Source organism: Eschscholzia californica, unplaced genomic scaffold, assembly GCF_041429995.1.
Source record: "Eschscholzia californica isolate CP2 unplaced genomic scaffold, dmEscCali1.0.p SCAF_1, whole genome shotgun sequence".
NCBI lineage: Eukaryota > Viridiplantae > Streptophyta > Magnoliopsida > Ranunculales > Papaveraceae > Eschscholzia > Eschscholzia californica.
The window spans coordinates 82,206,330-82,231,608 of NW_028238198.1; the positions used below are offsets into that span (position 1 = coordinate 82,206,330).

A 25,279-nucleotide genomic window follows, 5' to 3' on the forward strand; every position below is an offset into this window, starting at 1 on the left:
ATTTTCTTTTGAGAAATATGCATTTGTTTTGAAAAAGAAAACGCATGTGATAAAAGATTTAAATAACGTACTAATTAATCCATGAAACAATTGTCTAATAGTTATAATCACCTGCATATTTCAATTACATCGTCTTTCATGTTTAGTTGTTGTATTTTATGTTTCGTACGGTAAATTCTATATTAAAAAAGATTCCTCCAAAATTTTGTTTTTTACATTGAACTTCAATTATATAATCAATACATTATATGACATGATTACATCATGAATATATAATACGAGGACACACCATGAATAAAATAAGTACAATAACCGTCATCGTTTAAGACATCGTAGATCTTAAAAACTGTGGAACGACTCATAAGATCATACTATGTTTTTACTTGAATTTATGTATACCTTTATTACATGAAATGAATTGGGAGACAAACTACTTTCGCCAAATTTTGACCCCTAAACTTCATGAACTTAAAAGATGGATGTCTGAGTAGTACACAAATGTGGTGGAGAATTCCCCCAAAGCTTTGTGGTGAAAGTATTTTGACAACACATTCAAATGTTAAGATAAATGTTGTAACAAAATTGTATAAATCCACAATTGGTTCAATTGGTCTAAAAAGCGCAGGTCCCACTTCCATAAAAAGTGCTATATTCTATTTTTGGGTGTGTTAAGTTGATTGGATTATCCCATAACAACAAAAAGTACGTAACAAAACATGGCCCCACTTTGTCTAATGCATAATAGGGGTTCTTTTGAGGGGTGGAAGGAGGAAATGGGTAAAAATAAAAGGGACAAAAAGTCTTTGAAATTGTTACTAATGGTAAGAAAGTCTTTGAAATTGTGCTTAGATCCTTCAAAATTGTTTCCTGCCGTTACCTAGAATGACTATCTCACCGACTCACCCCTTGGGAAATGACTATCTTCGAACTATAACTTATACTTCAACTAATTTCTCGTGCGATCGTGAGATTTTGTAGATCCATTCTATATTAATTTCTTGTAACAATAATGAATTTTATAAATTTACACTGTTAGTTGGCACTTCCAAATTAGGTACCCCTTCATTAGAATGAACCTGCCATGAAGCAAGCGCGCACCACAGGTCCATGCATGTACTACGTCAATCAACGAGAAGGAGAAAGCGAGACCGTATGCATCGGCTTAGAAGCATCCCAAGCATCCCATCCTCTATTTTTCCCTCTTGGGAGTTTACTTGTTTTTCAAACATGTAGTAGGCCGGGGACCATCAGGATGCCTTGCATCACAATTTTTTTCTTAATATCCCTCTATCTTAGGTATTTATTCAAACAAACGAACAAGTCTAATCTCTTTCCTGTTGTTGCTCAAAATCCAGTAGGGGTTCTACTGGTAGGTAAAAGTTTCTAATCTCAAAACGGGTGTTTCTGAGCCAGATACCCTGTCTTGTGCGGCTTCACGTTCAATGGAGGCTCATGGTGTAATATACATATTTTCACAAGAGAACATAGTGTGAACCAATTGGGTTGAATCACTTGACCTATCTATCCACTATTGGGTACACCAATGTGGATAATAGGGCTTAAACCTTGGCCGGCCGCTGTCTCTTTCTCCCCCTCTCTCTCTCTCTCTCTCAATCATTTTTTTACTTGGGATTATTTTCATCTAGTTTCCCCTTTACCCATTTTTTCTCCTTTTTCTTCAATTTCGATTCGATTTCAGTTCCGACTTCCCCCTTCTGTTTATTCTCTTTTGGGTTGAAATATTTTTGCTGTCTAAGCTCTTGCTAGATCCGAAGATGTTCAATATCCGGTAAGATCTCTTTCCCTTCCCTCTCTCTAATCTACCCATCTCTCTCCCTCTCCCTATCTAGGATTAGGGTTCATTTTTTTTGGGTTTGCAGTTAATCAAGATCTTATTTTTCTTTAGTGGTTTAAATTTGATTTCATTTATTGGGGTTGAGAGATTATTTTGATTGTTTGAGAGTTATCATCGTTTAAATCAAACTGGGTTATTAATTATTTTGAGTTATTTTAACTTGTTTTGTTTCTTTCTCTTGGATTTATTGGATTTGCAGGAGTTTGAGCTAAAATGGGTTGAGATGAAGGTGATATAAATACAATTGTTGAGAAAACTGGAGTTTGGGTTTCTAAGGGCTTGACATTTTCAGGATAATTAGGTCTATTTGAAGTTGTTTAAGACTCTAAGAGATTAGGGTTTGTGAATGGTGGTTTTGATCTTCTGGTTGGCAATGTGTAACTACTGAGGGGTCCTCTACTGCTATGTGGAGGATCCCTTTCGGAGGAAGCGGAAAGCTTACTGCCGTTGTTCATGAGATTATGAAGGAATTAATGCAGTTGACCAGAATTGTTTTCCTTGATTTAACAATTTGATGGAAGAGGTGACTATTTTCATAATTTGAGCGGAGTGATTGTTCGATGTATAAATAGAAGAAAGAAGGATTAATCAAAGTTTGGGTTTTAAGGATTTAGTGAAAGTATTGGAGAAAATGTTCTCTTCAGGTATGGATTCTGCGCCAGAAACTAGTGGAGTTGCAGGTCCAGTTCTTGTTCCGACACGCTTTGTTTGGCCTTATGGAGGTAGAAGGGTTTTTCTTACTGGTTCTTTCACAAGGTGAGACATCAATAATCGCTTTAACTTGTTACTTACTCGGAATGAGGGTTTTATATTCTTGGTTTAAACTTAAGACTTGTTTGAATCTATCGATTAGTTCCCTTCATAACTGGAGTTCCTTTTGTTCAGTTATTAGTAGCCATTTTCATATTCTAAGATGGGTATGCTATATGGGTGCTTTATAGGTGGTCGGAGCATTTGCCAATGTCCCCGGTAGAGGGTTGCCCAACGGTATTTCAGGCAATTTGCAGCTTAACACCCGGATATCATCAGGTTAATATCTGAGATTTTATCTTCTGTTGAGCTTTGTTTGCAGTAGATTAGAAACCCACTACGAATACTACAATCTGTACATGTATGGATATGTATATATATTCAGGGGCGGAACCAAGACTTTTTATCAGACACGGCCAACCTAAAGTTAAAACTTTAGGAAATGAAAGTTGGATTCATGGAGCTAGTTGTTTGAAAAGGACTAGTTTTTAAGGTTCATAGTTATTTTGGGTGTATTGAGAGTCTTGTTTGGAACATAGAAAATCGTATCATTAGTAATTCTCTTGGCTAAATTGAGAAAAACGGAAACAAAACAGCTAGTGTTATAGTCTTGTTTGGATCAAAAAGAAAAGAAAAATTCAAAATTCAAAAACATAGGAAGCTGAGGATGTGATTTGAACTACTAACCTCATGTGTGCTCAACTAAAGTATGACCAATTAAAAAAAAAACTAAATTATGACCAACTCAACAACAGGTAATGTCATGTACCATGTTGAGGTTTCTTAAACTTATTTGGAAGCTCAGTTGCGAAAGTTAAAATAAAAAGGCTGGTTTATGCGCGAGGGAAGTTTTGAACTTGGTACCTCGCACGCGCAAACTAGATTCTAAACCAGCTGGGCCAAGCTCGTTTCCTGAATAAGTTTCCATCCCTTCTTACTAATCTCTAAATTCCAGCCTGGGGCCATGGTCATTTCCTGAATAGGCCATGGCCCAGGCTGGTCTATACATGGGTCTGCCACTGTATACATATATAATAATTATATAATATGCATATGTAGAGGAATATGCCGCTGATCTACTTGCAACTTTTAATGCAGTACAAATTTTACGTCGATGGAGATTGGAAGTATGATGAATCTCAACCTTTTGTTACCGGAACCTACGGTGTTGTTAACACTGTCTTGTTAGCCAGGGGACCTGATCCAGTTCCTGCAATTTTGAGTCCACAGACACCTGGATCTAGATCGAACATGGAAGTTGATAATGTTGCGTTTCAGCGTGTGGTAAGTCTCGCTTCGATTCTAAACACGATTTTGTTGCTCCATTTCTTTACTACTCTTGATTGCGTGATACTTCCTGTACGAGGACTCCTTAACATTTCTATGATTAACATTTGATGTACAAAAATGGAAAAAGTAGTTAACGACTTAAGTCTATAGCTTAACATTGTTCATTTGTTCGTTATATGGTATTCATCTATGAAGTCTATGTTTAGTGAGGTATAGGATGGACGCCGAATACTCATTTCTGGTTCTGAAACAGGTAAGTGTGTCTTCTGGTACTCTGCTGGAGACTGTGCCAAGGATTTCAGAAGATGATTTAAACGTCTCTCATCACCGAATTTCGGTATTCTTGTCTACACATACCGCTTATGAGTTGCTTCCTGAGTCAGGCAAGGTTTGGATACTTGACCCTCATCGTCCTTTCAAATTTAATCACTTCCATAGGCAAGTCCAAATTCTTACTCCTATATACTTACTGCAGGTTCTCGCACTGGATGTCAATTTACCTGTGAAGCAAGCATTTCATATTCTCTATGAACAGGTATTTTTCGTAAATTCTTTTGAAATGGTAAGACTACAAATTCTGCTAAATTCATATTTTGGACGTTAAATAGTAATTGCTGTCTCTGGGATTGCCTTGCCACATACATAAAGAAACTTTGAAACAAAGAGGACTACAAAACAAATGAATGAATGATGACGGTGACACACTATACTTATCATATTTCACCTAAAATATTATTTAATATACATAAGAAATGCTTGCAAGATGATTTGGAGAATTTTTTATGTTCTTGAAGTAAGCATGGCTTCAATATTATTACTCGGGACGCAGGTTTCTTCAATTATTTATTTAGCAAAGATAGAATAAAATATTAAATCAGTATAATTTCAAGTTCTTAGATTACATGGATACATCTGAACCACACTTTTTTCAGGGAATTGCAGTGGCTCCTCTGTGGGACTTCTGCAAGGGCCAGTTCGTTGGAGTCCTTAGTGCGACAGACTTCATCTTAATTTTGAGAGAGGCAAGTGGCAAAGAGTTACTAATAGCATATGTTAAACATGTCTATTGATTGAAGTTATATTCTTTCATCAGCTAAGAACAGAACTGACTGAACGCTCTCTAACCCTTCTAATTGCAGCTAGGAACTCATGGCTCAAATCTGACAGAGGAAGAGCTCGAAACACACACCATATCTGCTTGGAAAGAGGCAAAATTGCATCCTAGCATGCAAATTGATGGACGTGGAAGAACTACACCAATGCAGTTAATCCATGTATGTGTTTCGTATGAGGCCTCTCAACTACTCATCTCATGCAACTACAGTAACCAAAATTACGTTGTCAATACCTTAGTATTTGAGCGTAACTAAGAAACTAATACTCAAATAAGAGGAACTCAATACTAAGCTTGTTTTTTTTATAGAGCATGTAATTTTCTCGAAATAATCTTATTATTAGAAATAATATGCCAAGAAATACAATGCCTATAATTAGGATAATAGGTTCTAACTCTGACAAGGGGCGAGCACATAGCAGGTGTCTCATGTATGCATATGCAGATTTAACTTTGTAATAGTCAAGGACTGAATTAAACCTTTCCAAAGGTGTATGCTTTGGAAGTTTTTCTTTTTTACCTAGTGGCTATTATCTGTAGGCTGGACCATATGATTCTCTAAAAGAGGTTGCTTTAAAGCTTTTGCGAAGCAAGGTGACTACAATACCAATTATCCATTCTTCGACACAGGATGGTTCTTTTCAACAGCTGCTACATCTTGCTTCTCTGTCAGGAATATTGCAGTGTGAGTTTTCTCTTCTTTATCTAGTAATATAAGAATTAAGATTTAGGAGCACAGTTTCTGACTGGAAAATCCACTTGTAAATTTCAGGTATTTGCAGGCATTTTAGACATTCTCCTAATCTCTTGCCCATTCTGCAACAACCAATTTGTTCAATTCCTTTGGGTACATGGCTTCCGCAAATAGGGGAACCAAATGGACGACCATTAGCAATGTTGAGACCAAATGCATCCCTTAGTTCTGCTTTATCTTTGTTACTTCAAGGTATATTTCATGTTTCCATGTACTACAGGCTTAACTTGTTAAATTTATCAGAGTTGAAATATGATATTTTACGAACATAATTTGATCCTAACATTTTTGTAAAATCAAATCTATCCTTCAAATTCCTAATTATCGTTCTTACTGTAACCAGTGATGTGAGATTTTTGAACAACTATGGGCACTGAAGTTGATTTGTTTAGCATAATACTGCTAATAGAAGTGATGAAGTCAGCTTCTTTTTGTCTAAAGTTAACATATGTTGACTAGCTTGTGCCATTCTACTAGTACCTATTATCGACCACTAAGCGGAATTTCTCTAACAAATTTGCGTTTTGTGCAACATAACAATTTACTTTGTTTTTCACAGCTCAAGTTAGTTCAATACCAATTGTGGATGATAATGACTCATTACTGGATATATACTCGCGGAGGTATCTTTCTTCTTTCCAACATTTTTGAAACCAGTCATCTATTACTTCCCATGTTGAATGATGGGTGTTATTTTCTTGCTCTGTTTGACAGCGATATCACAGCTTTAGCTAAAGACAGAGTTTATGCTCAGATACGTCTGGATGAAATGAGTATTCAAAGGGTAATCACAATACAAAACTCACCCCACTATAATATTGACCTTTATCTTTAGAATTCTTGTGACGATATCGATATAAAAATTTATACTTTCTTGAGTTTACCATCATTTTCGGAAACTCAATCTTAGTTTTCTCTTTTGCAGGCGTTGCAATTGGGGCAAGATGCAAATCCTCCTGCTGCCTTCTTTGATGGACAGAGATGTCACATGTGTTTGCGCACAGATTCGCTGCTCAAAGTGATGGAACGGTTAGCTAATCCAGGTAAGCTTTTACCTGTTTTCTTTATTAGCATATAACTGAAGAAAAGTGTCTTAACCGTTACAAAAGTAATAACCTAATCCAGGTAAGCTTATACCCATTTTCTTTATAAGCATATAACTGAAGAAAAGTGTCTAACCGTTAGAAAAGTAATAACTGAACTTATGAAGCGGATCCTCGTTATGAAGCCCAATATTTTTCCCTTCTCCAACATTCTTTGGAATACATTATTTTTATGAAAAACAATTATAAAGATCGTTTTTTTGCCACATTGATAGTATTCATGGCCGTTACGGAACCATATTTCGTTAAAATATTGTTTTAAGAGTGAATTCTACTTGAAATTAACAAATTCCCTTCTATTTTCCATTTGTAGGGGTGAGGCGTCTCGTCATTGTAGAGGCTGGAAGTAAACGCGTTGAAGGAATTGTTTCTTTAACAGATGTCGTCAGGTTCTTGCTCGGGTAGCTTGGAAAAATTTTAGATAACAATTTGTTGGAACAAGGCTTCCGTGGTAGCCCGTGGAGGAATCCAACAACCCCACAGAGTTTTGGGTGCACTAAGATCGTCTGCCCCGCCCGATGCCCGTTCTGTTCCACTTTCACATATCTCACTCTGCATTTTATGGTTATTGAATGATCTCATATGTTGTTTTTTTTGAGTTATTGATTGGATGATGAACCTCAAACTTCAAGATCCTACTACTCTCTTTAAGATCAGAAAGGGTCAAAGAAATGAGGAGGTCTGTAAATTGAGAGATTATTCAATTTTTTGTTCTTTTTTACTTTTACTCTTCAGTCTTCTCTGACCTTTTCCCTAAGCTATTATAACCCTAAATACAATCATTTTGATTTGTTGAGATGGTTTATATGAATAATTCCCTGGCATATAGTAACATGAAAGTAGGGCTGGGTCACGCGTGCAAATGAGCACAACATTGTTTTTGATCCTTCAATGGCTACACTTTCGACGTCAGTCAGTGACCGGCCATCTGCCAGCCCACCAGCTCTTATATAGTTATATGTACACGCCTTGGTTACTGAACGGCCATCTGCCAACCCACCACAGCTCTTGTCTGTCTCATGCGGAGACAACACGAACCACTAGAACCGCAAACATGAGTGAGAAGAATTCATGATGTGTTTGGTACAATCTCAAGAAGAAAAAGCAGGCCATAAATGATTTCAATCTTAATGTCTTTTATTCACCATAACATGCTGAAATAAAGACTGCAGCACGTTCTCTCAACCACGAGGGGGAACTGAAATAAATTTGAATATCGAAAACCTAAAAAGTAAATGCAGATGGTAATTTTGGAATATGTTATTAATTATCGGTAATACACGTTTTCTCACATCCCTGCCAAACAATGGGCTTAGGATAAACAACAAGGTAAAAACAAATGACAAAGATGAGAAGTGATGAAAACATTAAGAACCAAAAATAGGATTCAGTTGACTTACTGGTAGTATTGGGTATTTACAGAACAACAGATAAGATCCGCCTGAATTAGGTCAAACAAAAATCTTCATGTTGGTATAAGCGCCAAAATTTGGTTCTTGAGTAGACCCATGCACATCTGTATCTCTCTGTAAATAGGAAGGTTTTGAGAGGAGCAAGGTTGCAAACTCGTAACAGCCGAGTCTAGAATCTGAGCTACCTCTGCCGGTGGATACTGTCTTTCTGTACACGTCTGTATATTTCAAGAAAATAAACACCCAAAGTTACATACTAGTTATTATTATCCGAAAAAAATGCTATATAACATTAAAATAGTGTAAACTCGAATCTGCATGAAATGAAAATTGATTTTAGGTGGGATCAAGAGAAAGGGTAAAGTGGCGGTCAAGTACAAAGTTGATAAAGCATGACTAATCTCGGTTTATGAACTTAAGGGAAGAATAAGTTTACCTGAATCATGATAAAAGTAGCAATACATGAGGAAATCAGTTCTTTTGGGACTTGGATTTCGGTTTTGTCAGAGGTAGTATTTGTATGCTTCGTGCCATTTGCTCTCACTGCCTTTGTTAGTTCGGATGTGTAGTAATTTGCAGCTTCTTGATAGGGCAAATTGCCATTAACTTGGTCTGAAGATGGAAACGGTCTCACAGTTGTTATGACAGAATCAGTTCCATTTTGACAATTCATTGCAGAATCTATAGCCTCACCGATCCTCACAAAAGCATCTTCTCCTTCCTTCAAAGTAGATAGTGCCTGATAACAAAGTTCAAATAGTTGAAAGTTGAAACAATAAATGAGGAATATATTCATCTGGATAGCATTAAAGATCGTCCACTTAAAACTCGTAAGAAGAATCACAGTAATCCCAGCCAAAGAAACTATGTTTGGAGAACCTGTCAATTTCATTTTGAACAGTTTATGAATGAACAAGATCCACGGTATGATGTGAAAATGTGAAGTGTCAGTTCAACCATCTATTCTCCAACCCATGACAAGGTCTAACCAAATATGATAAAAAATTTATCTTTAACAAGCATAGTGAACAGTGGAAAAATTGTAATCCAAACTAAGCGCCAGTTTTTTGACATTTGAATCAACTAGTACGGGATTTGATCAATGACAATGACAGATGAAGAACAAGGTAAGTTGTTACCTGCACGGCTGCATCTACCATTGTATGTGATTTCAATCTTGAGCCTTCAAGGATTTGATCTACATGTGACCCCAATTCTTGTAGGTGAAAAAGTGATTGGTCAATAGAGTTCGGCCCAACGGGAGCAACTGAACTGCCCCTAGGTTTCGACCAAGGTGGTGGTGAATTTCCCTGGTAAGTATTCCGTTGCCTCAAATATAACAAAGCAGAGGAAACCTGAAATCCACGACAGTTAATACACATGTTACCTAGTGAAAAGAGTAATGGGAAGATTAACAACAGGGAAGCCACATGCCTGGTCATTGGCTTCCTTGAGCTGGATGAGTACCGTGGCGTATTGCTTTTTAAAAGGGTCATAATCCTTAAGAGAGTTATCTCCATCCTTTTGATTTTCATATACTTCATCATTCATGTGCTTCAACTCTAGAACCAAAGCTTCCTAGAAACGTAATTAGTTAAGCATATACAGGTTTTAGTCAATGAAGAATAAACAAAAAAAATTCAAGTAGTCATACAATATAATACCTTTTTTTCCAAAGCACGAGTCAAATCCGAAAGAGCTCGTATGTCATCTTCCCTTGCTTGTATCTGTGCAAGAGTACATGGTTGAGTATATGGCGCTTTTTGTGAATTAAAATTCTCATTTCCTGCAGCTCTAGCTTGTGAAACAGCATTGCTAGTATCGCCCTATTCAAAAGATTCCAGACATTTAATAAACACTTCACATATTCACTACACATCGTCCGAAGTAATGAGATTACATCAATAAGATAGAAATCACGTGCATCTAAGAAATGATGGACACTACTTACCTTTACCTGCTTTAACGAAGTGTTCAAAGGATAAACGGGCAATGAAATCTGGGATGCGTTATTTGCAGTGTCCGGATTCTCGGCTAGAGTTATGAGTCGTCCAGCTTTCAAATCTTGCGTCTGCGATTCGGGATCATTAACATTCTCACATGATCTATTTGAAGTGATATTTTGTATTCTCAAGGCTTCAGGCATATTATCCGATGGATTTTGAGGCATGCAGTCAATATCCTGTGAGAGAAAGACCATAAAATCCAGAACGCCACCCAATTAAATGCTATGAACATATGATGCACGAAAGAGCAGGTCAAGAAGTTCAAGATCAAGTTACCATCACAAATTCGACCCCTAATTCAGGCCGGTCAAACTGAATCCTGCACCTGTTACGATCAACTGTTAATACGCTTCCATCATGAAATTCCCTTGTCCTGGGATGGCACGCAATAACACGTTGTCCGACTGATAAAGGTCGGGCCAGATCTGTTGGAAGTCCTTCCCTAGTACCTGCACGTAATTCAGTATAATGTGTTCTAACTGATTCACGATATTGCTCGAGTTTCTCTTTTTCTTCACGTAGGAATTGTTCAGATAACCTCCGTGGTTTGCCAAGTGAACTGCATCAGTACGCAAGTGCGAAATCAGGAATATGAACATATAAATGAGAACGAACGCTTAAAAACTGCAACTTTATATGATTGGAGAATTAGATGCACCGCGATACACTTGTTTCACTTTTAGAGGCAGACAACTTAAAATTAGATGTTTAAAAATAATGTATACCTCCTTATCACTCCCCACTCAACGCGAGTTAACCTTGGAACATGGCCCAAACCCACATGATTTAAGTACTCAACAAATTCCTTTTTAGCAAACCATGGGTAGTCAATAGCACTATAGAACCACTCATAAGCACACCATCTCCGAAACATTTGAGATGATAGGCAACGAGAAAGCTTTTCCTATAAATAGAGATAAGCGAATATAGTTAATTTTCATAAGATTAAGCTCCTGCAATTCAAGATGATGTGCCAGACTTACCTTAACATCAAGTGTCTTGTCATGAAGAGAAGAAGTTTTACTAATATTCTCGGGAGAATTTGATTCCCTGTGGACTAATGCTTTAGGTAGATCCATCTTACGTCTACTTCTAAGTTTAGTTGGCAAATTGACCTGGTTAATCAAGGGAATTTGTACAGCTGATGAAGCCACATCAGCCCCTGGTCTTAGTGTATCGGTACTTGAAGATGACAGTTCAGGAGGTCTCAATGATCTTCCTTGTTTAGGAAGCGAAGCAACTGAACCAACTCGTCTAGCTTTAACCATCGATTTCTTCCCATCTTCTGCAAAGACCTAAAAGAAGAATTGAAAAGGAGTTACAGATTTAACATAGATAAATAAAGGAAAAGAACAAAGGTGGCATAACCATTACCAATTTTTGGACTTTTAATTGTTTATATCATGAAATTTCATTGAACATGATATTCCTAATTAAGTCTAGAATGATAAATCAAATTCCAAGAGAACATTATTAACTCCAGATACCTCAGTCTTCAGAGGTTCCCGGGGAACAGACTCGGCATGTTCTTCCTTTCTTGGACTCTGCAATAGGTAAACAAAAATTAGAGATCATAATGAACTACTTGCTCAAAGCAATGAAGTATCATGATCTTATGAGGAAACAATAATTAAAGAAAACTAAGGATAAATTTTCTACCATTAATTTCTTACTTTTGATGCTAAAGGTTTCTGCTTCTGTTTTCGAACTTTTGTAATAGTCTGAGAAGGTACTTTCCTAGCTTCAGATTGGGAAGTAAAGTCAAGACTTTTTCCTAGTTTAGGGTTTTTAAGAGCAGGCATGTCGAGTCCAGTCAGAGAATATTGTGCCTGCTCTTTAACACCCGACATTTTAGGCTTGTTCCTTTGAAAACTCGCAGGTGAAGTTTCAGGTACACTAGATTTGTCAGCGACATCAAAAGTTCTCTTTCCCTCCCTGTCCTTGAACTGCACCGATGACTCTAAACAAAAGAAGAGCAAATATGGATTAAAGAAATGGCCACTAGAACTAGTATTACAACTTCCAAAAATACGTGGAATCTGAAGTTAACATACAACTAAACCATAATCCCTACAAGAGGAAAGATCACACTCAAAACGTATTCCCACTCGCTGCAGTCGAAAATCAGGGCATTGTTACCGCCCAGTTCAAATAAAAACGTAGCAGCTATTACTACTAGCCTGGCTAAATTATCTGTTGAGTTGATTCTCGTCTCATTTACACGTATAAAGGGGCACAACCCACTGGGTGATCTTCAATTTAAGGTAAATACCATATCTTGTAATCATTCCTGATAATATTTACCTCCCCCACTCGTTCTTTTTCCAAAGGAGTTCGTAAGCAAGTGGGGTGAATTGTGATAACTTACTCCCTAAGTTTTGTTGTTGTGTTCAACTGCTTAAATGTCTAACATGCATACTTCAATCAGAAAGGAAAAGTGAGATAAGATAAACAGAACTAGACCATGTTTGTAGCTCGAGCTATTAAAGATTGCAATTTTTTATTCTAAAAGCAAATCTGAAATAATAACAAAACTTCCTTACCAGAATCAACTGTAGATCTTAGAGATACATCTGCCAAAGTATACAGGGCATCTAAAGCAGCGCTTTCATCTGCAGATAAGAGAATAATAAAATGACAAAAGATCAGAATGACAACGTAAGTCTTTGAGGTTGTGAGAAGTTTTACTCCATTCAATTAAATCGTTATTACATGTTATCAGAACAAAAGGAAAAGTCAATTGATGAATATTGGTAATGAGTGATGAATAATAATTACTTACAGGATAATGGAGGAGAAATTCTTAAATAACAATAACTAAACTAGCAATACCATGTCGACATTGTCGAGACCTGATAACAAACGTACCTTCAAATAAAAGTTGCCTGCTTCTCTTCCTTGGTCCACGGGGGGAGGACCGGCCAAATTTTGAATCCATAACCTCATCTTCAACTTTTTCTCTGGCAGAACTCAGATTTAGGCCTTCAGTGGCACTACAGGCTTCCCTAACATCATCAACATGGTTGTTCTCAACATCTTGGATTTTGGGTTTCTTGCCGTAAAACTTCTTCCCCTTCTTTTTAACTTCCACAGTACCGAAACCTTCAGTGTCCATCATATAACTTGAATCTCTGGCGAAATCTCCATTTTCAGCTTCCCTACTCTCTAAACTACCTTCCATCTCTGACCCAGTCTGCTAAGTTGCAAGGACAACACAATAAATATTTATTCAGCATTTAGGATCACAAGTTTTGGAATGGGGAATAAGGAACAGCGCTTAAAATATTACCCTCCTGTCATTGTTTCTGAGCTCTGCGCTTCTTTTGGGAACACGAGATTGCGGAGAGCCTCCTCTTTGTAAAGCCTCTGCCAATACTAAAACTGCTCCATGCGCAACTTCATCATCATGAGCATCTAAATCTGATTTTGAATCTCGTTTATTGGGCGAAACAAATTGTTGCATGTCATGTTTATCATACGTATAAACGGGAAATCGAGGTGTCCTTTTACCCACAGCACGAGGTCGACTACCTACGCAAGATCATGAAGAAGTTTTCATGTAGGTTAAGCTTCTTCACTTTATAGTTATTAGCTGAAATATGCTAATGAGAACTATATGGCTTCAATAAAGTCAACACAATGAATAGTAAGATGATACAAATGATATCCTAGTTAATTTTCCAAAATTTGTTTCGATTTTAATAAAAAATGAGCAAACAGGAATTTAAAAATAATTTTTGAAAACAAAAATAAATAGTCCAAGGCCTCATCAAGCGATAACAAAAAGTATGAGAATTTACCACCAGAGCGTTTCTTCTTTAATAGTGATGAGCACCCATGGTTTGGTGATAATGATGGAAAATTCAACAAATCTGGAACAATCGTATGCATTCCTCTTGAACTGTTAACTTGACCCTTTCCTCGAGCACGCTTTTGTGGCTTCCGGGAAACTCCTGGTGCGTCATTGCTTTCATGATCACTCTCAGTCCCTTCCTACCATTTACAATACATCGAGTTCAGATCAACAGTACGATAACTAAAAGTGAATTGAAGACAATTTTAATAGCTAAATCTATCTTACAAGTATATTGTAGTGGTCAGTCATCATGGCAATTAAACCAACCACAGACGCTGTACCCTCCGGAAGAGATAAGTATGCCTGAAAGATGGAAAGCACAAATGTAGTATTTTATTACTCAGAAACCAGATAAGGAAAACCGCTGCCTACACAAAGCAGTAGCCCAGTAGCTAGTAAGAACATTTACTCATCATCCTGCTATAAACCCTAACAAGAAAAAGAGTTAGATTACTACCTGAAATTCTTTGTGGTTAAGCTATGTATATACCTCATTTGTTCAAAGTTTTAAAATTCTATTGAAAACGTAGAATTCGATGGGTAACATCACAAAGATAACAATAGTGAAACAAAATTAGAAGTAAACAAAGATCACACAATGCACAGCCCACACGAAAATTGCATCAGTAATTCTCAACACCAACAAAAAGATCCTAACAGAAAGAAAAAAATTGACACAACAATGAAGTTGTCTTAACAAACCAAATGAGAAGGGCACACTTAAAAAAAAAAAGAGTTCAAGATAAAGTAGAGAGACAAAAGTAAATACACAAATAATAACTTCTGTAATGGCCTCAAAATACTAGCTGATTTAGCAATAAACAAGAAAAACACTATCTACGAAATACAAACATAACATAAGGCAATCACGGTCATGTGATGATACTAGAAACCGATGAAATCCGATAATTAGAACTCAATACAATCATTTAAGGGATCCTGTTTTCTTATTTAAGCTAATGGTAAAGGATCATACTTACCCTGTTCATATTGTAAAGGGCCTCAACCATCTCTGTAGTTCTGTGACGGACAACACCAGCTACCTAGAAGTTCAAAGGAACAAAAAATCAGTACAATAAAAGCAGGAACAATGTATTAATTAAACAATGCATATGGTGTACCTTATGGAATAAACAAAATTATTAGCAAGACAATAGACACAGGAATCACATCAGAGAAAGCTTTCCAATGATTCTAGTAACAATTTAGCGACTATAACTGACTAGCAGAAGTCCTCATATACAAATGTTACTAGTTGTACAGAAATCTAATGCACCTACCGAGCACACAAGAAGAAGAAAAAGTGTCGGTACACAAACCTTTTTCCAGTCTTTACCATATTTCCTGTACGCTTCGTAGAAGCGCTCAAGCTCTTCCTTGCTCCATTGAGACCCTAACATGTCAGACAACTTTCTCTTCTGCACATTCAACGACCACCCGTAAACAATAAACAATAGTAAATATGTTATCTGATCCACATAAATCAAAACCATTTAACAAGTCAACTTTCTCTTGCTTATCCTTTTTTTGGAACCTTGAGGGTATAAGGTACAAAATACAAATTTAGCCGACCAAGAAGCATCTGGTGATTAAATTTTCTAGACGGAAACTAAACTCACCCGATTCCTACTTTTGTTGCCAGTGCCTCCATCTTTATCAGGAGACTCCTCATTAACTTTGAGAAACCGCTTATTCACACTTCTAGATTTTCTTGTTGATGACATGTAGAACTATCTGAAACCACAAAGAGGAAAAATTGTAGTTAAAGAAATTAGAAAATCATGTTCCTTAGTTTTTAGTTAATTAGTTTCCTCAAAGATCATAAACATTCCATAACTTTCCTCAAAGATCTTCCTTCATTAATATAATACCTAGTAACTTTAAAAGCAGAAATCTCTGAAAACTTAAGTTCTTGAGCAAAATTTAAAAAAAAATTCAATCTTTCTTCTAATTAAGTATATAAAACTTGAAATCTTCAGTCATCAAGATGGAGCAAGCAAAACTATCCTAGATCACAGCAACCCAGACCTCCAAACTCTACAAAATCTGATTCAAATCCTATGGGCTGAAATTTGAAACCTCAAAAAACTGAATAACTAGTGTAATTTAACAAATCAGATGATCTAAACTAAGCATCAAACAAATACAAGCAAATTTATCACCATCATCGAACCCATCAACTAAAAAGAAGAAATAAAATGAAAATTTTAAACTTAAATCCGGATCAAGATTCAAAATCAGATAAGATTATCTGATTTTGAAATCTATAACAAAAAAAACACCACAGACCAAATGAAAAAGAAAAAGAACAAATAGGAAATAAGAATTTCATAACCTTTTGAACCTCAAACAACCCAATAATCCCCCCAAAAACAGAATAAGAATAAGCCTTTCAGATTATTATTTTTGAGAGAAAACAAAAGATTCTTCGTTTATTCAAATTCAAACCCCAATATGCAGAAAATGAAATCAAATCCTAACCATGACAAGAAAAATCAAACATCAGAGAGAAATTAATTCAATTTTTGAGAAAACTCGAGGTAAAATTTAAATCTGAAGAAAGAATTATGAGGGTTTTAGAGTGTTAAACATCGTAACGGAGATCTGAAAAATCAAACAAAGAGTAGTGAAATCGATAGCAAATATGATGAAAATCGAAACCCTAATTCACAGATCAAAGTAGGTTAAGATGGACTTACCGATTAGAGAGTTGTTGAATGTTCGATCGTTTTAGAGAGAGAGAGAGAGGGATAAGAGTTGGCTTCGAAGGGTATTACCGCGAAAATTTGAGAAAATTGAATAAATGAGGCTAAAGAGGAGAAATTGAGTTCTTTTATATTGCTAGAAAATAACCTTCGAAGTCAAAATACGCCCCCCTTGTGATTCTGCTTCCATCTTAATACACGTGTCTTTGTAATAAAAATTCTGACCATTGATTCCTCAAAATGTGTCTATTTAATGGGTAAATTTCTATTTCAACTGCAATTCAAAAAAAAAACTCTATTTGAACCCAAAGCATGACCAACTTACTCTTTTGGCCCTAATGATTTGATCAAGTTTAAATTTGGTCTCCCAATTAACAAAATTTTGGCCAAAGGTTTTTGTTTTCCTCTTTGTTCTCCCAAGCCCTCCACTTCCCTTTTTTTCCACGTCGATAAACGCCGGCAAATTGCTATTGTCGGCGACTTTTTATTTTTTTTATTCTCGAAACCGACTGCCGCCATTTCTTCCTCCTAGATCTCTTTCCACCACCATTTATTCGTCCTCCTCCTTCCTTCTCCTCTTTCTTTTCTCCCCCCCTCTCTTTTTGTTCTACGCGTATTTGAGGGAGTCCCTCAAACCAGGAGTTTTCGTGAAAGGATATTTTTCTTCGTCGAAACAAATAGAGAGAGCGAGGGGGAGAGAGAGAGGTAGGAAGGAGGTCAGAAAAATGATGGTGATGGTCGAAGGTAGTGGTGGTCGGTGATGGTTGGTGATGGTCGGAGATGGTGGCTGGAGATTAGAAGAAATAAGGAAGAAGGTGTCGTTTGGCAACCAAAAGTATAAGTACTTTTGCTTGTAGTAGAAGTTCTTTTGCTTCAAAAAAGTAAAAAATTATCATAAGTATATTATGAGAAAAATGTCAGTTATAAGTAAAACAGTCAAAATGTTAGTTTGGTAATGTAATTTTCTTTTTCTCGTAAAGATACTTGATTTCAATTAAAAAATTTTATGATTTTCATGATTATTCTTTTAGAAGAGGTGGTGATGATATAGGTGGTAGTGGACTGGTCGTGGGGATATTGGTGGTAGTTGTGGTGGCAGTGGTGGTGGTGGTGGTGGTGGAGCCTTTGAGGTATGATGATGAAAGCGGTGGTGGTTGATGATTGAGGTGTGGTGATGGCGGTGGAGCCGTGGAGGTATGATGGTGGTGGTAGGGATACGATGGTGTTGGTGGAGGTATGATGGTGTTGGTGGAGGTATGATGGTGGTGGCGGAGATAAGGTGGAGGTGTGAATGTATAATGATGGTGGTGGCGGAGATAAGGTGGAGGTATGAATGTATAATGATGGTGATGATGGTGGTGGTTGAGATACAAATGGTTGTGGTGGTGGTTGAGATACAGTGGTGGTGGTTGAGGTGTGGTGGTGGTTGAGATGTGGTGGTAAAGGTACGATGGTGGTAAAGGTATGGTGGTGGTGGAGGTAGAATAGTGGTGGAGGTACGGTAATGGAGGAGGTACGGTAGTGGTGGAGGTGTATGGTGGTGGAGGTGGTACAAACGTGGTGGAAGTTTAGTTGTGGTGGTGGAGCGGAAATAAACAAAGAAATTTTTTGGTAAAATATAATTCTGTGCATATGTTGAAGAAAAGTCAAATTTTAACTTAAGTGAAGTCGAAAACTTTTACGTTACCAAACTAACTTTTTTTACAAGTCTAATTATTTTTTGATTTGAATATTGATTACAAATGTCATTACAAAGGCATTAATACATTGATACGATGTGATAAGCACGATAACTGTCGAATTACTACTGGCCTAAAGCCCAACGAAATTAAGTGGCCTAAAACCGACGGAATTAAATTGCCTTAAAGCCCACATAAACTATTTTATTTACACTCAAATTCAATACTCCTCGGTTTGCACTTGTATGGGATCGGACCTGGAACTTCCGCGTTGGGGAGTAGATGTACTTTGGAAATTTTTCTTGTTTCCCTAAATAAAGGTTCAATTTCCTCACTGAGTGTTCATAATTTGAGCTTATAAGTTGATATGATTGGTCGATAATAATATATATAGTTCCTCTTGTTTAAGTAATTTGCTCTAGGAAAACTTCCTTAACTGGACCAACTTCTTGTTTCTTTACTTTTTCTGAACTTTTATTTGTCCCCTTTACCTTTTCCTTGTGGCCTCTATGATCCATCTGTATTTTGTTCTACGACTATTTGTGATATGACTCGATGTTTAATCCGTTTTGTGATTCGAAAAACTGTTTCCCAAAATTTGCTAAGTTCTAATCTTATAATGGGTTATTATAAATGTAAAAGGTGACATACTATTTATAATTTTGAGTGTGAGAGTTAGAGGAGTGTTGGGGTTTCAGTGAGCTACAACTACTAAAACCCTTGAGAAATATCTGTAGTCCGTAGTGAAATCATCGCGCCATTGTTTACTGTACAGTATGTCTCCCTAAATGAACCACGTAAATCTGTTGTGTTTGTACGAATGTTTACTTCCATTATTGTTTTTTTGTAGTTAGAGTTTTCATTCTTGAAAGAGAAAGGAAACTAAATCTAGCTTCTAAGTTGTGGAATGAACACAACTGACCCTAAATTAATCAAAACCAAAAAGTTTTTCCTTTCTCCATGAATCCTACTTTGATCATCACCTTTGAAGCTTATCCCAACCATTGGGATTTATACCACATTAGTCTTATACCATCCTTTGAGTAAACGAACGATCGTTCAGAGTGAAGTAAACAATTCACTCCCAGGAGTAAATATAGCAGAGCTTGCACCCATGGCTGTTGTCTGAGCCATCTCCTTCTCACGAATCCTGTCTAGTGCTGAAACCACTATGTCCATCTTCAGTCTTCCTTTTCCAGTTATATTTAGACATTCAAGTGTCAGTCTAATCAGATCTTTCATTCCCTCATAGGTGAAGCTGCTGGTTAACCGACTATCTACAAGTTCGTTCGACCGCAATCTTGATTCAACCTTCACAGAGACAAAAGTATATGAAAAATTAGAGTTTGACTAGGTAGCTTGATTCATAATACGAAAAGCACCATTGTTTGCATTTTTTTACTAGTACCCATTGTGTTAATTTCTTGCCAGGTTCCAGTAAGCTAATCCTTGAAATATCCTGTCCACTCAATAGCTCCAATAGAAATACACCAAAGCTATAGATGTCGTTGGCTTCAGAGATAACTTTCGATCCTCCCACCCTAAAACAAGTACTTACGCTATTAGTTAACGAACATGAAAGATGTTTCTAACTTATTCTGTAGTCGTACGAGCATTAAGCAAAGAGTAGAAGATCGAATATACTCTGGGTCTCGGAAAACATTGTCAGAGGTAGTTCTTGATGAAGGGCCGGCATCTTCAATTCTTTCGAGTAGTCTAAGAATCCCCGCATCTGAAACTTTAGGAATGAAATTTTCATCGACTAAAACGTTAGCCGTTTTGAAGTTTTTGTGTACGGCAGGTGGTATCATAGAATGCAAATGGCATAAACCTGCAAGTAATATACTTCCATGAGTTCACCTCTTCTTGTCTTAAGGTCGATCCCATATTGAGTAATTTGTACACGATTTTACCTTTAGCTGCTCCCAGAGCAATCGAAAGTCTTTGCTTGAACTCGAGTTTTGTTGTCGGATCTTGTCCGTTATCTGTCAAGAAATAATAAGCTGCAATATTTATCTTTTGATACTTTATTTTTTCAACTAATATGAATGTTAATCACTTACCGTATAAATGACCACATACACTTTTATTCAGTAAATATTCAAACACTAACATTTGATTTCCATTTTCTTGACAATAACCGAGAAGAGAAACTATGTTCCGATGCTGAATCTCCGATAAGTAACACACCTGTTTCGCCACGTGAAAGTGTCATATGAAATCGTAATTCATTCTGAACACATTTAGCTAACACCGAAATTGGATTATTCTCGAAACTAAATAAAGAATCATAGCTACATAGTAGGAAACACTTACCTCTTGGACGAACTCTTGTCGAGGACTACCTAAACGCCTCTTAAGCGCTACGAAAGTCCCATCTCGAAGTAAACCTTTATAAACCAAACCGAAACTTCCGCTTCCTATAAGATTGCTTTCATTGAATTGATTTGTTGCTTGCTCTAACTCTTCTAATGTGAATTGCCTTGCTCTCGGCACTCCTGATATTCTGTTACCTGCAACTGAAGTTGATCCGTCTCCCATGTTCCACTCAACTGTGAATTTCGAGTAACAAAAACAGAGAAAAAATCACCTTCTAGTACAAATTTCAGCTCGAAATCTCATGGGTTTTAAATTAATAGACTTTACCTTGAGTAGATGGGTCTGAAGAAGCTGTTTCCAAGTTCTTATTCGAAAACATCTTACGACGTAAATAAAACCAGATTAATCCAGTGGCTATCATCACGAGTAGAACTCCACCAGAAGCACCTCCAACTATGGAGGCGAACGACCCGCCCATCTCCTTACAAACTCTATGTCTTTTTTAGCCAACTTACACATTGAACCTATGCTTAAAAAAAAAAAAAACTTGTTAAAGAATCAAGAACTGAAACTCTCAAGATAAACTAGTCTTTAGGTTTCAATATTCACACATACAAGAAGAGTCTTCTAACCTTATGATACACTCTTTTTCTTCTCTCTTTCTATAGAGATTCTCTTTATCCATACAAATAGTCCCAAACCCATGTGAGTTGTGTTAGTTGTTACCAACTGTAATTTGGATTATGTTTTCTTGCCAATTTGAAACATTATAATTGAGGCTAATCAATATAAAAAGTACCAATCTGTCTCTGAAAACATTTTCCTCCCAACAAAATTATTTTCCCTGGTGCCCTTCTCTGTCATTAGATCTTAAAAGAAAGATGTGGGTTCTCATTTTTTCTTTCTTTCTGAATAGTCTCTCTCTCTTTCTCTGTCTGTATATCCTTTTATGGGGGGGTCTTGACAGCCAAAATGACAGAACTCAACAGATACTCTATTGGTTATAATTTCTTGCTTTTACTGAATAAATCCAGTTCATCTGTTGTGACAAAATGGGTATTAAAGTTGTCACTGCTCTTTTATCTGTTTATGAGGGGGTTAAATTGAGTAGCAAATTCTATTGAGTTAACAATCTTTTTCTTTTTCTTTTCTCCCTCTTTTTGGTTTTTTGGAAGTCTGTCTGTAGTTTTGTTGTAGAGGGTTGAAAGCTAAAGGAGATTGGTTGAGGGAAAAGTTGTCATGTTGTTGTTGCAGAGAAATCAGAAAAAACTAGGTCAGCTATTTTTCATCCTTGGAAAATGTGGTTTTTCCCAAAATGGGAGGACTTTGTTTGGATATATTCATTGTCTGTTGCTTTGATGTCTTTCCTAAACTATTACTTGTATTTTCTTTCACTCTGAAATTCAAACCAACATTATGTTTGTTTGGTTGCTTTCTCTTGGATAGAGTTTCCCAAGGGGCATGTCGTAACCACCCGTTGCAAGGTTAGACCGACTAGCCCATATGGTTCGTCTCTTGCCGTAGCGATGACCACCCATTGCAGGTTAGAGCGCTGGCCCATTATGGCCTGTCTCTTTATGCAAGGGTCACAGCCTGCGCACACGGCATCAGCACGGACAGTGTACGGATCAACCTTGGTTGACCCACCACAGATATAGCAAGGTTGGGTCGTCATTTTATTATGCTCGGTTGGACAACTCCGAGTTGTAGAAGCTTTTCGATGCTCCATGACATCATTTTCTTGAAGAAAGACAAGATTAATATATTGAAATTGGAAAAGTAATTATGAAGAGAGTATCAATGCTTTAATAAAAACATAAAAAACCTGCATCTTTACAAAGTGCAAAACACCAATTCTTCCTCAGTTAAATTCGTAACTTCCATGTTCTCAAAGTTAACTCTCATTACTTAAAGAGGATAACGAACAATCCGAAGTCCGTTATTGAAGAATTTATCAGTCTTCAGGTCGAAAGAAATATACCAAAGATCAACATTGCCCAAAATCTATTACAAAATTTGGGCAAGAACACATTCCTTGATCAATATATCCAGTAGAGGTTTTGATGCGCAAAGGTAGGAGGCCCCTAAGCTCGTTTCTGTTTCCGCTATCCATCTCTTGTTGGATAGTAGCCAACGGAATCATCAACCTTCCCTACCCCTCAATATCTATACTTTCCAGTATTCGTCCGAAAGAGTGGCAGGCTCCTGGTCGGTTTCTTCTCTTCTTCACCTGTCCTTAATATTATATCTTCATTATTTTAGTTAATCCGATGTTCTATATTCAACAACAGTGTCGTAAACTTCCATTCGCAATGAACTTTGATCATAGCACCTGCAACCGATTCATTACAAAAATCAAGCAGAATGTAAATAAATCATGTTCAAGTCGACGATCATGAAAGTGGGACTGATGAAACAAAAAATATGGTACCTGAGTTCATGCCAGAACATCTTGGTTCGGTCGTGCAGGAATGGTCTCAATGGCTGAAGAAGCATATCTTCTTCTTCTGCAGATGCAAGTCTCTCAGAAGGGTTTTTGATCTTTTGTTCAAGGCTTGAAATATAGAGAGACATAGCTAGATGAACAATGACTGATGGATCTGAATCCCCTAGAATAGCTTGAAGTTCCCTTCGAATCCATGGTTCTAGTAGTCGTTGTTTTCTTTCCTTGATATCATTGTTTCCTAATTTTATCTGCACCAAGAAAAAACAAAAATATGACGAAGGTTCACATCTGGAAGTAACGAAGCTTTAGGTTCTCCGGAAACACAAATACTTGTAAGTAAAAAAACACTTCCATTTTTCGCCAAACTTGTACTTCTATATATAAAGAAAACAATCTCAATAATGACGTTGCAAGCGGTTTCCACAATGTATAAATACGAAGAAAACACAGTGCATCAAACTACATTTCAAGAGATTTAAATAATTGAGATTCCATGATCAAAACTCAATCAACAAAAACAGATGAAAACAATTTAAATCTTAAATCTCGAAGAAGTGCTAAACTTTGAGCTGATATAAGTAGGTAGCGTTTGTGTTTTTCTAAGTCAGATCTGAATTCTGAAATGTGACTCGAGTCAAATTTCAGAATGTTTGTCTTTTGTCCAATTTGTGACTCGAGTGTCTGCATTACTGATTTGGGCTCTATTTGGGTCCATTTGAGTCAGACGATTCAGATTCGGACAATTGAGAAAAAAAATAGCACAATTTCCTACTTCTAATGTACTTGAAGAGTGTAGTAAAATGGAAAAATTAGGGTTACCTGCTCCCGCGTACTCGTAGGAGGAAGAGGAATTGCCTGCAACCTTTGGTCATAAATACTACAAATATAGAAATTTGAATCAAATCAATGAAACCAATGAAGATCAAATTGTAAAAAATATCACAAAATAATTGTAAAACCCCCAATTAATCAAATTTGAAAAAGAAGAACTGGTATACCTAGCTCGCCACTGATGAACACTTCGTTCAATAACTTCCACCTGATATCTCCGCCTGTCATCATACGAATCAAATCTTGCATCTCCAAATGATCGACGTAAAGGCAATGGTCTCGATCGCCTACTACTACTACTATTACGAGCGTTGTTTCTGATTCTATTCAAAACCCTTATTTAAGTGCATATTCGAATTAGACTTTGAATTGTTTGATTGAAAAAAAAAACCCTAGAAAGTTAAAAAGGTCTCACCTTTGAACTGGAACATGAACACGATCACTTCTATAAACTCCGGTATGATTATTTTGAGCTTCAGTAAGCTTTGGTAATCTTTCTTCTTCGAAATTACCAGTTGAAAATCTAAATTTGAAGAACCATGAATGAAACTCCGTTTTACAGAGAGGGCAAGTTCGTTTCAATTTACTCCATTTTCTAATACAATCGATGCAATAAGAGTGCATACAATCTGATAGAACAGCTAGTTTGTGATGATCATAGATGAATCTGAGACAAATTGGGCATGATTTATCTCGAATTGATAATGCAATTCGTGTTGAAACCCTAGATTTTGATGAAGTTGTTCTTCTCATTTCCACAATAAAAAAGAGGCGGTAAATTCCAAGTTCCCACAAGCTAAATTGGGGGACCAAGATGTCGGCAGTGAGGAACTCAGGGGGCGCCTTTTGTAGAAAAAAAGGGAAAATGGGTTGGTTGTTGTAGGCTAACGAGGACCAGCCTTTTGGGCGGCTAGTGATACCGTTCGCTTTGACACACATGGACCTCACGATTTTAAAAGGCGTCATTAGGGGAGGGTGCTTAACCTCTTAAGAGGAGTACCACACTTCGTCTCACCACTGATGTGGGATTGCTTTACAACACACCTTCCTAGGACCTCATCACAGTAGAACGAATCATGTTGATAACGTGTTATAGGATGGTGCGGGCAAGTCTTGGCTGCTAGTGATATTGTCTGTTTTGACATACCTGACCCTCACG

General features: G+C 36.9%; 4 protein-coding genes across 13 annotated transcripts; 1 reads left to right on the top strand and 3 right to left on the bottom strand.

Annotated features, from left to right (window-relative positions):
- Nucleotides 1-1,054: 1,054 nt before the first annotated feature.
- LOC147569956 (sucrose nonfermenting 4-like protein) lies at nucleotides 1,055-7,585 on the top strand. Of its 2 annotated transcripts, XM_086656515.1 has the most exons (15): nucleotides 1,311-1,789; nucleotides 2,055-2,378; nucleotides 2,500-2,611; nucleotides 2,797-2,884; nucleotides 3,704-3,889; nucleotides 4,149-4,283; nucleotides 4,371-4,430; nucleotides 4,828-4,917; nucleotides 5,035-5,169; nucleotides 5,550-5,694; nucleotides 5,782-5,955; nucleotides 6,323-6,386; nucleotides 6,478-6,547; nucleotides 6,689-6,806; nucleotides 7,180-7,585. In XM_086656515.1, the coding sequence occupies exons 3-15, from the start codon at nucleotides 2,502-2,504 to the stop codon at nucleotides 7,269-7,271; spliced, it is 1,467 nt and encodes a 488-aa protein (XP_086512641.1). In that variant the 5' UTR covers nucleotides 1,311-1,789; nucleotides 2,055-2,378; nucleotides 2,500-2,501; the 3' UTR covers nucleotides 7,272-7,585. The 2 variants fall into 2 exon arrangements, with proteins under 2 accessions (XP_086512640.1, XP_086512641.1); XM_086656514.1 differs by having other exon boundaries at nucleotides 1,055-1,789; nucleotides 2,055-2,611.
- A 529-nt stretch (nucleotides 7,586-8,114) lies between these two features.
- Nucleotides 8,115-17,121, bottom strand: ALY3 (DNA binding protein). 4 transcript variants are annotated; one of them, XM_086656509.1, is made up of 20 exons: nucleotides 16,840-17,121; nucleotides 15,760-15,874; nucleotides 15,460-15,558; nucleotides 15,121-15,183; nucleotides 14,366-14,443; nucleotides 14,085-14,277; nucleotides 13,574-13,815; nucleotides 13,153-13,477; nucleotides 12,828-12,896; nucleotides 11,958-12,244; nucleotides 11,772-11,828; nucleotides 11,268-11,579; nucleotides 11,010-11,188; nucleotides 10,561-10,843; nucleotides 10,230-10,460; nucleotides 9,943-10,104; nucleotides 9,713-9,856; nucleotides 9,418-9,633; nucleotides 8,715-9,017; nucleotides 8,115-8,496 (listed from the first exon to the last, which is right to left on the bottom strand). In XM_086656509.1, the coding sequence occupies exons 2-20, from the start codon at nucleotides 15,862-15,864 to the stop codon at nucleotides 8,332-8,334; spliced, it is 3,513 nt and encodes a 1,170-aa protein (XP_086512635.1). In that variant the 5' UTR covers nucleotides 15,865-15,874; nucleotides 16,840-17,121; the 3' UTR covers nucleotides 8,115-8,331. The 4 variants fall into 4 exon arrangements, with proteins under 4 accessions (XP_086512635.1, XP_086512638.1, XP_086512637.1 ...); XM_086656512.1 differs by having other exon boundaries at nucleotides 9,746-9,856; nucleotides 16,840-17,033; XM_086656511.1 differs by having other exon boundaries at nucleotides 10,236-10,460; nucleotides 16,840-16,979.
- Nucleotides 17,122-19,335: 2,214 nt separating this feature from the next.
- LOC147569958 (serine/threonine-protein kinase-like protein ACR4) lies at nucleotides 19,336-21,869 on the bottom strand. 3 transcript variants are annotated; one of them, XM_086656517.1, is made up of 8 exons: nucleotides 21,476-21,869; nucleotides 21,171-21,367; nucleotides 20,841-21,076; nucleotides 20,588-20,714; nucleotides 20,438-20,509; nucleotides 20,169-20,355; nucleotides 19,933-20,065; nucleotides 19,336-19,835 (listed from the first exon to the last, which is right to left on the bottom strand). In XM_086656517.1, the coding sequence occupies exons 2-8, from the start codon at nucleotides 21,319-21,321 to the stop codon at nucleotides 19,584-19,586; spliced, it is 1,158 nt and encodes a 385-aa protein (XP_086512643.1). In that variant the 5' UTR covers nucleotides 21,322-21,367; nucleotides 21,476-21,869; the 3' UTR covers nucleotides 19,336-19,583. The 3 variants fall into 3 exon arrangements, with proteins under 3 accessions (XP_086512643.1, XP_086512644.1, XP_086512642.1); XM_086656518.1 differs by having other exon boundaries at nucleotides 21,459-21,504; XM_086656516.1 differs by having other exon boundaries at nucleotides 21,171-21,497.
- Nucleotides 21,870-22,626: 757 nt separating this feature from the next.
- Nucleotides 22,627-24,933, bottom strand: LOC147569959 (uncharacterized). 4 transcript variants are annotated; one of them, XM_086656521.1, is made up of 5 exons: nucleotides 24,536-24,933; nucleotides 24,288-24,437; nucleotides 24,109-24,166; nucleotides 23,275-23,537; nucleotides 22,627-23,175 (listed from the first exon to the last, which is right to left on the bottom strand). In XM_086656521.1, the coding sequence occupies exons 1-5, from the start codon at nucleotides 24,871-24,873 to the stop codon at nucleotides 23,106-23,108; spliced, it is 879 nt and encodes a 292-aa protein (XP_086512647.1). In that variant the 5' UTR covers nucleotides 24,874-24,933; the 3' UTR covers nucleotides 22,627-23,105. The 4 variants fall into 4 exon arrangements, with proteins under 4 accessions (XP_086512647.1, XP_086512645.1, XP_086512648.1 ...); XM_086656519.1 differs by having other exon boundaries at nucleotides 24,288-24,455; XM_086656522.1 differs by having other exon boundaries at nucleotides 24,288-24,341; nucleotides 24,536-24,920.
- Nucleotides 24,934-25,279: the final 346 nt, after the last annotated feature.

Bases quoted from the DNA above. Each gene is read 5' to 3' on its own strand.
- LOC147569958 (XM_086656517.1), bottom strand. From the start codon at position 21,321: ATGGGCGGGTCGTTCGCCTCCATAGTTGGAGGTGCTTCTGGTGGAGTT. The intron at 20,356-20,437 runs GTAAAATCGTGT...TATTACTTGCAG, and splicing joins TGCTCTGGGAGCAGCTAAAG to GTTTATGCCATTTGCATTCT. The intron at 20,066-20,168 runs GTATATTCGATC...TACTTGTTTTAG, and splicing joins AATGTTTTCCGAGACCCAGA to GGTGGGAGGATCGAAAGTTA.
- LOC147569956 (XM_086656514.1), top strand. From the start codon at position 2,487: ATGTTCTCTTCAGGTATGGATTCTGCGCCAGAAACTAGTGGAGTTGCA. The intron at 2,612-2,796 runs GTGAGACATCAA...GGTGCTTTATAG, and splicing joins CTTACTGGTTCTTTCACAAG to GTGGTCGGAGCATTTGCCAA. The intron at 3,890-4,148 runs GTAAGTCTCGCT...GTTCTGAAACAG, and splicing joins ATGTTGCGTTTCAGCGTGTG to GTAAGTGTGTCTTCTGGTAC.
- LOC147569959 (XM_086656519.1), bottom strand. From the start codon at position 24,873: ATGAGAAGAACAACTTCATCAAAATCTAGGGTTTCAACACGAATTGCA. The intron at 24,456-24,535 runs GTGAGACCTTTT...CACTTAAATAAG, and splicing joins GTTCATGTTCCAGTTCAAAG to GGTTTTGAATAGAATCAGAA. The intron at 23,538-24,108 runs GTAACCCTAATT...TTCTTGGTGCAG, and splicing joins CTACGAGTACGCGGGAGCAG to ATAAAATTAGGAAACAATGA.
- ALY3 (XM_086656509.1), bottom strand. From the start codon at position 15,864: ATGTCATCAACAAGAAAATCTAGAAGTGTGAATAAGCGGTTTCTCAAA. The intron at 14,444-15,120 runs GTAAGTATGATC...TCCATCTTTCAG, and splicing joins CCCTTTACAATATGAACAGG to GCATACTTATCTCTTCCGGA. The intron at 8,497-8,714 runs GTAAACTTATTC...TGAAATATACAG, and splicing joins CTACTTTTATCATGATTCAG to ACGTGTACAGAAAGACAGTA.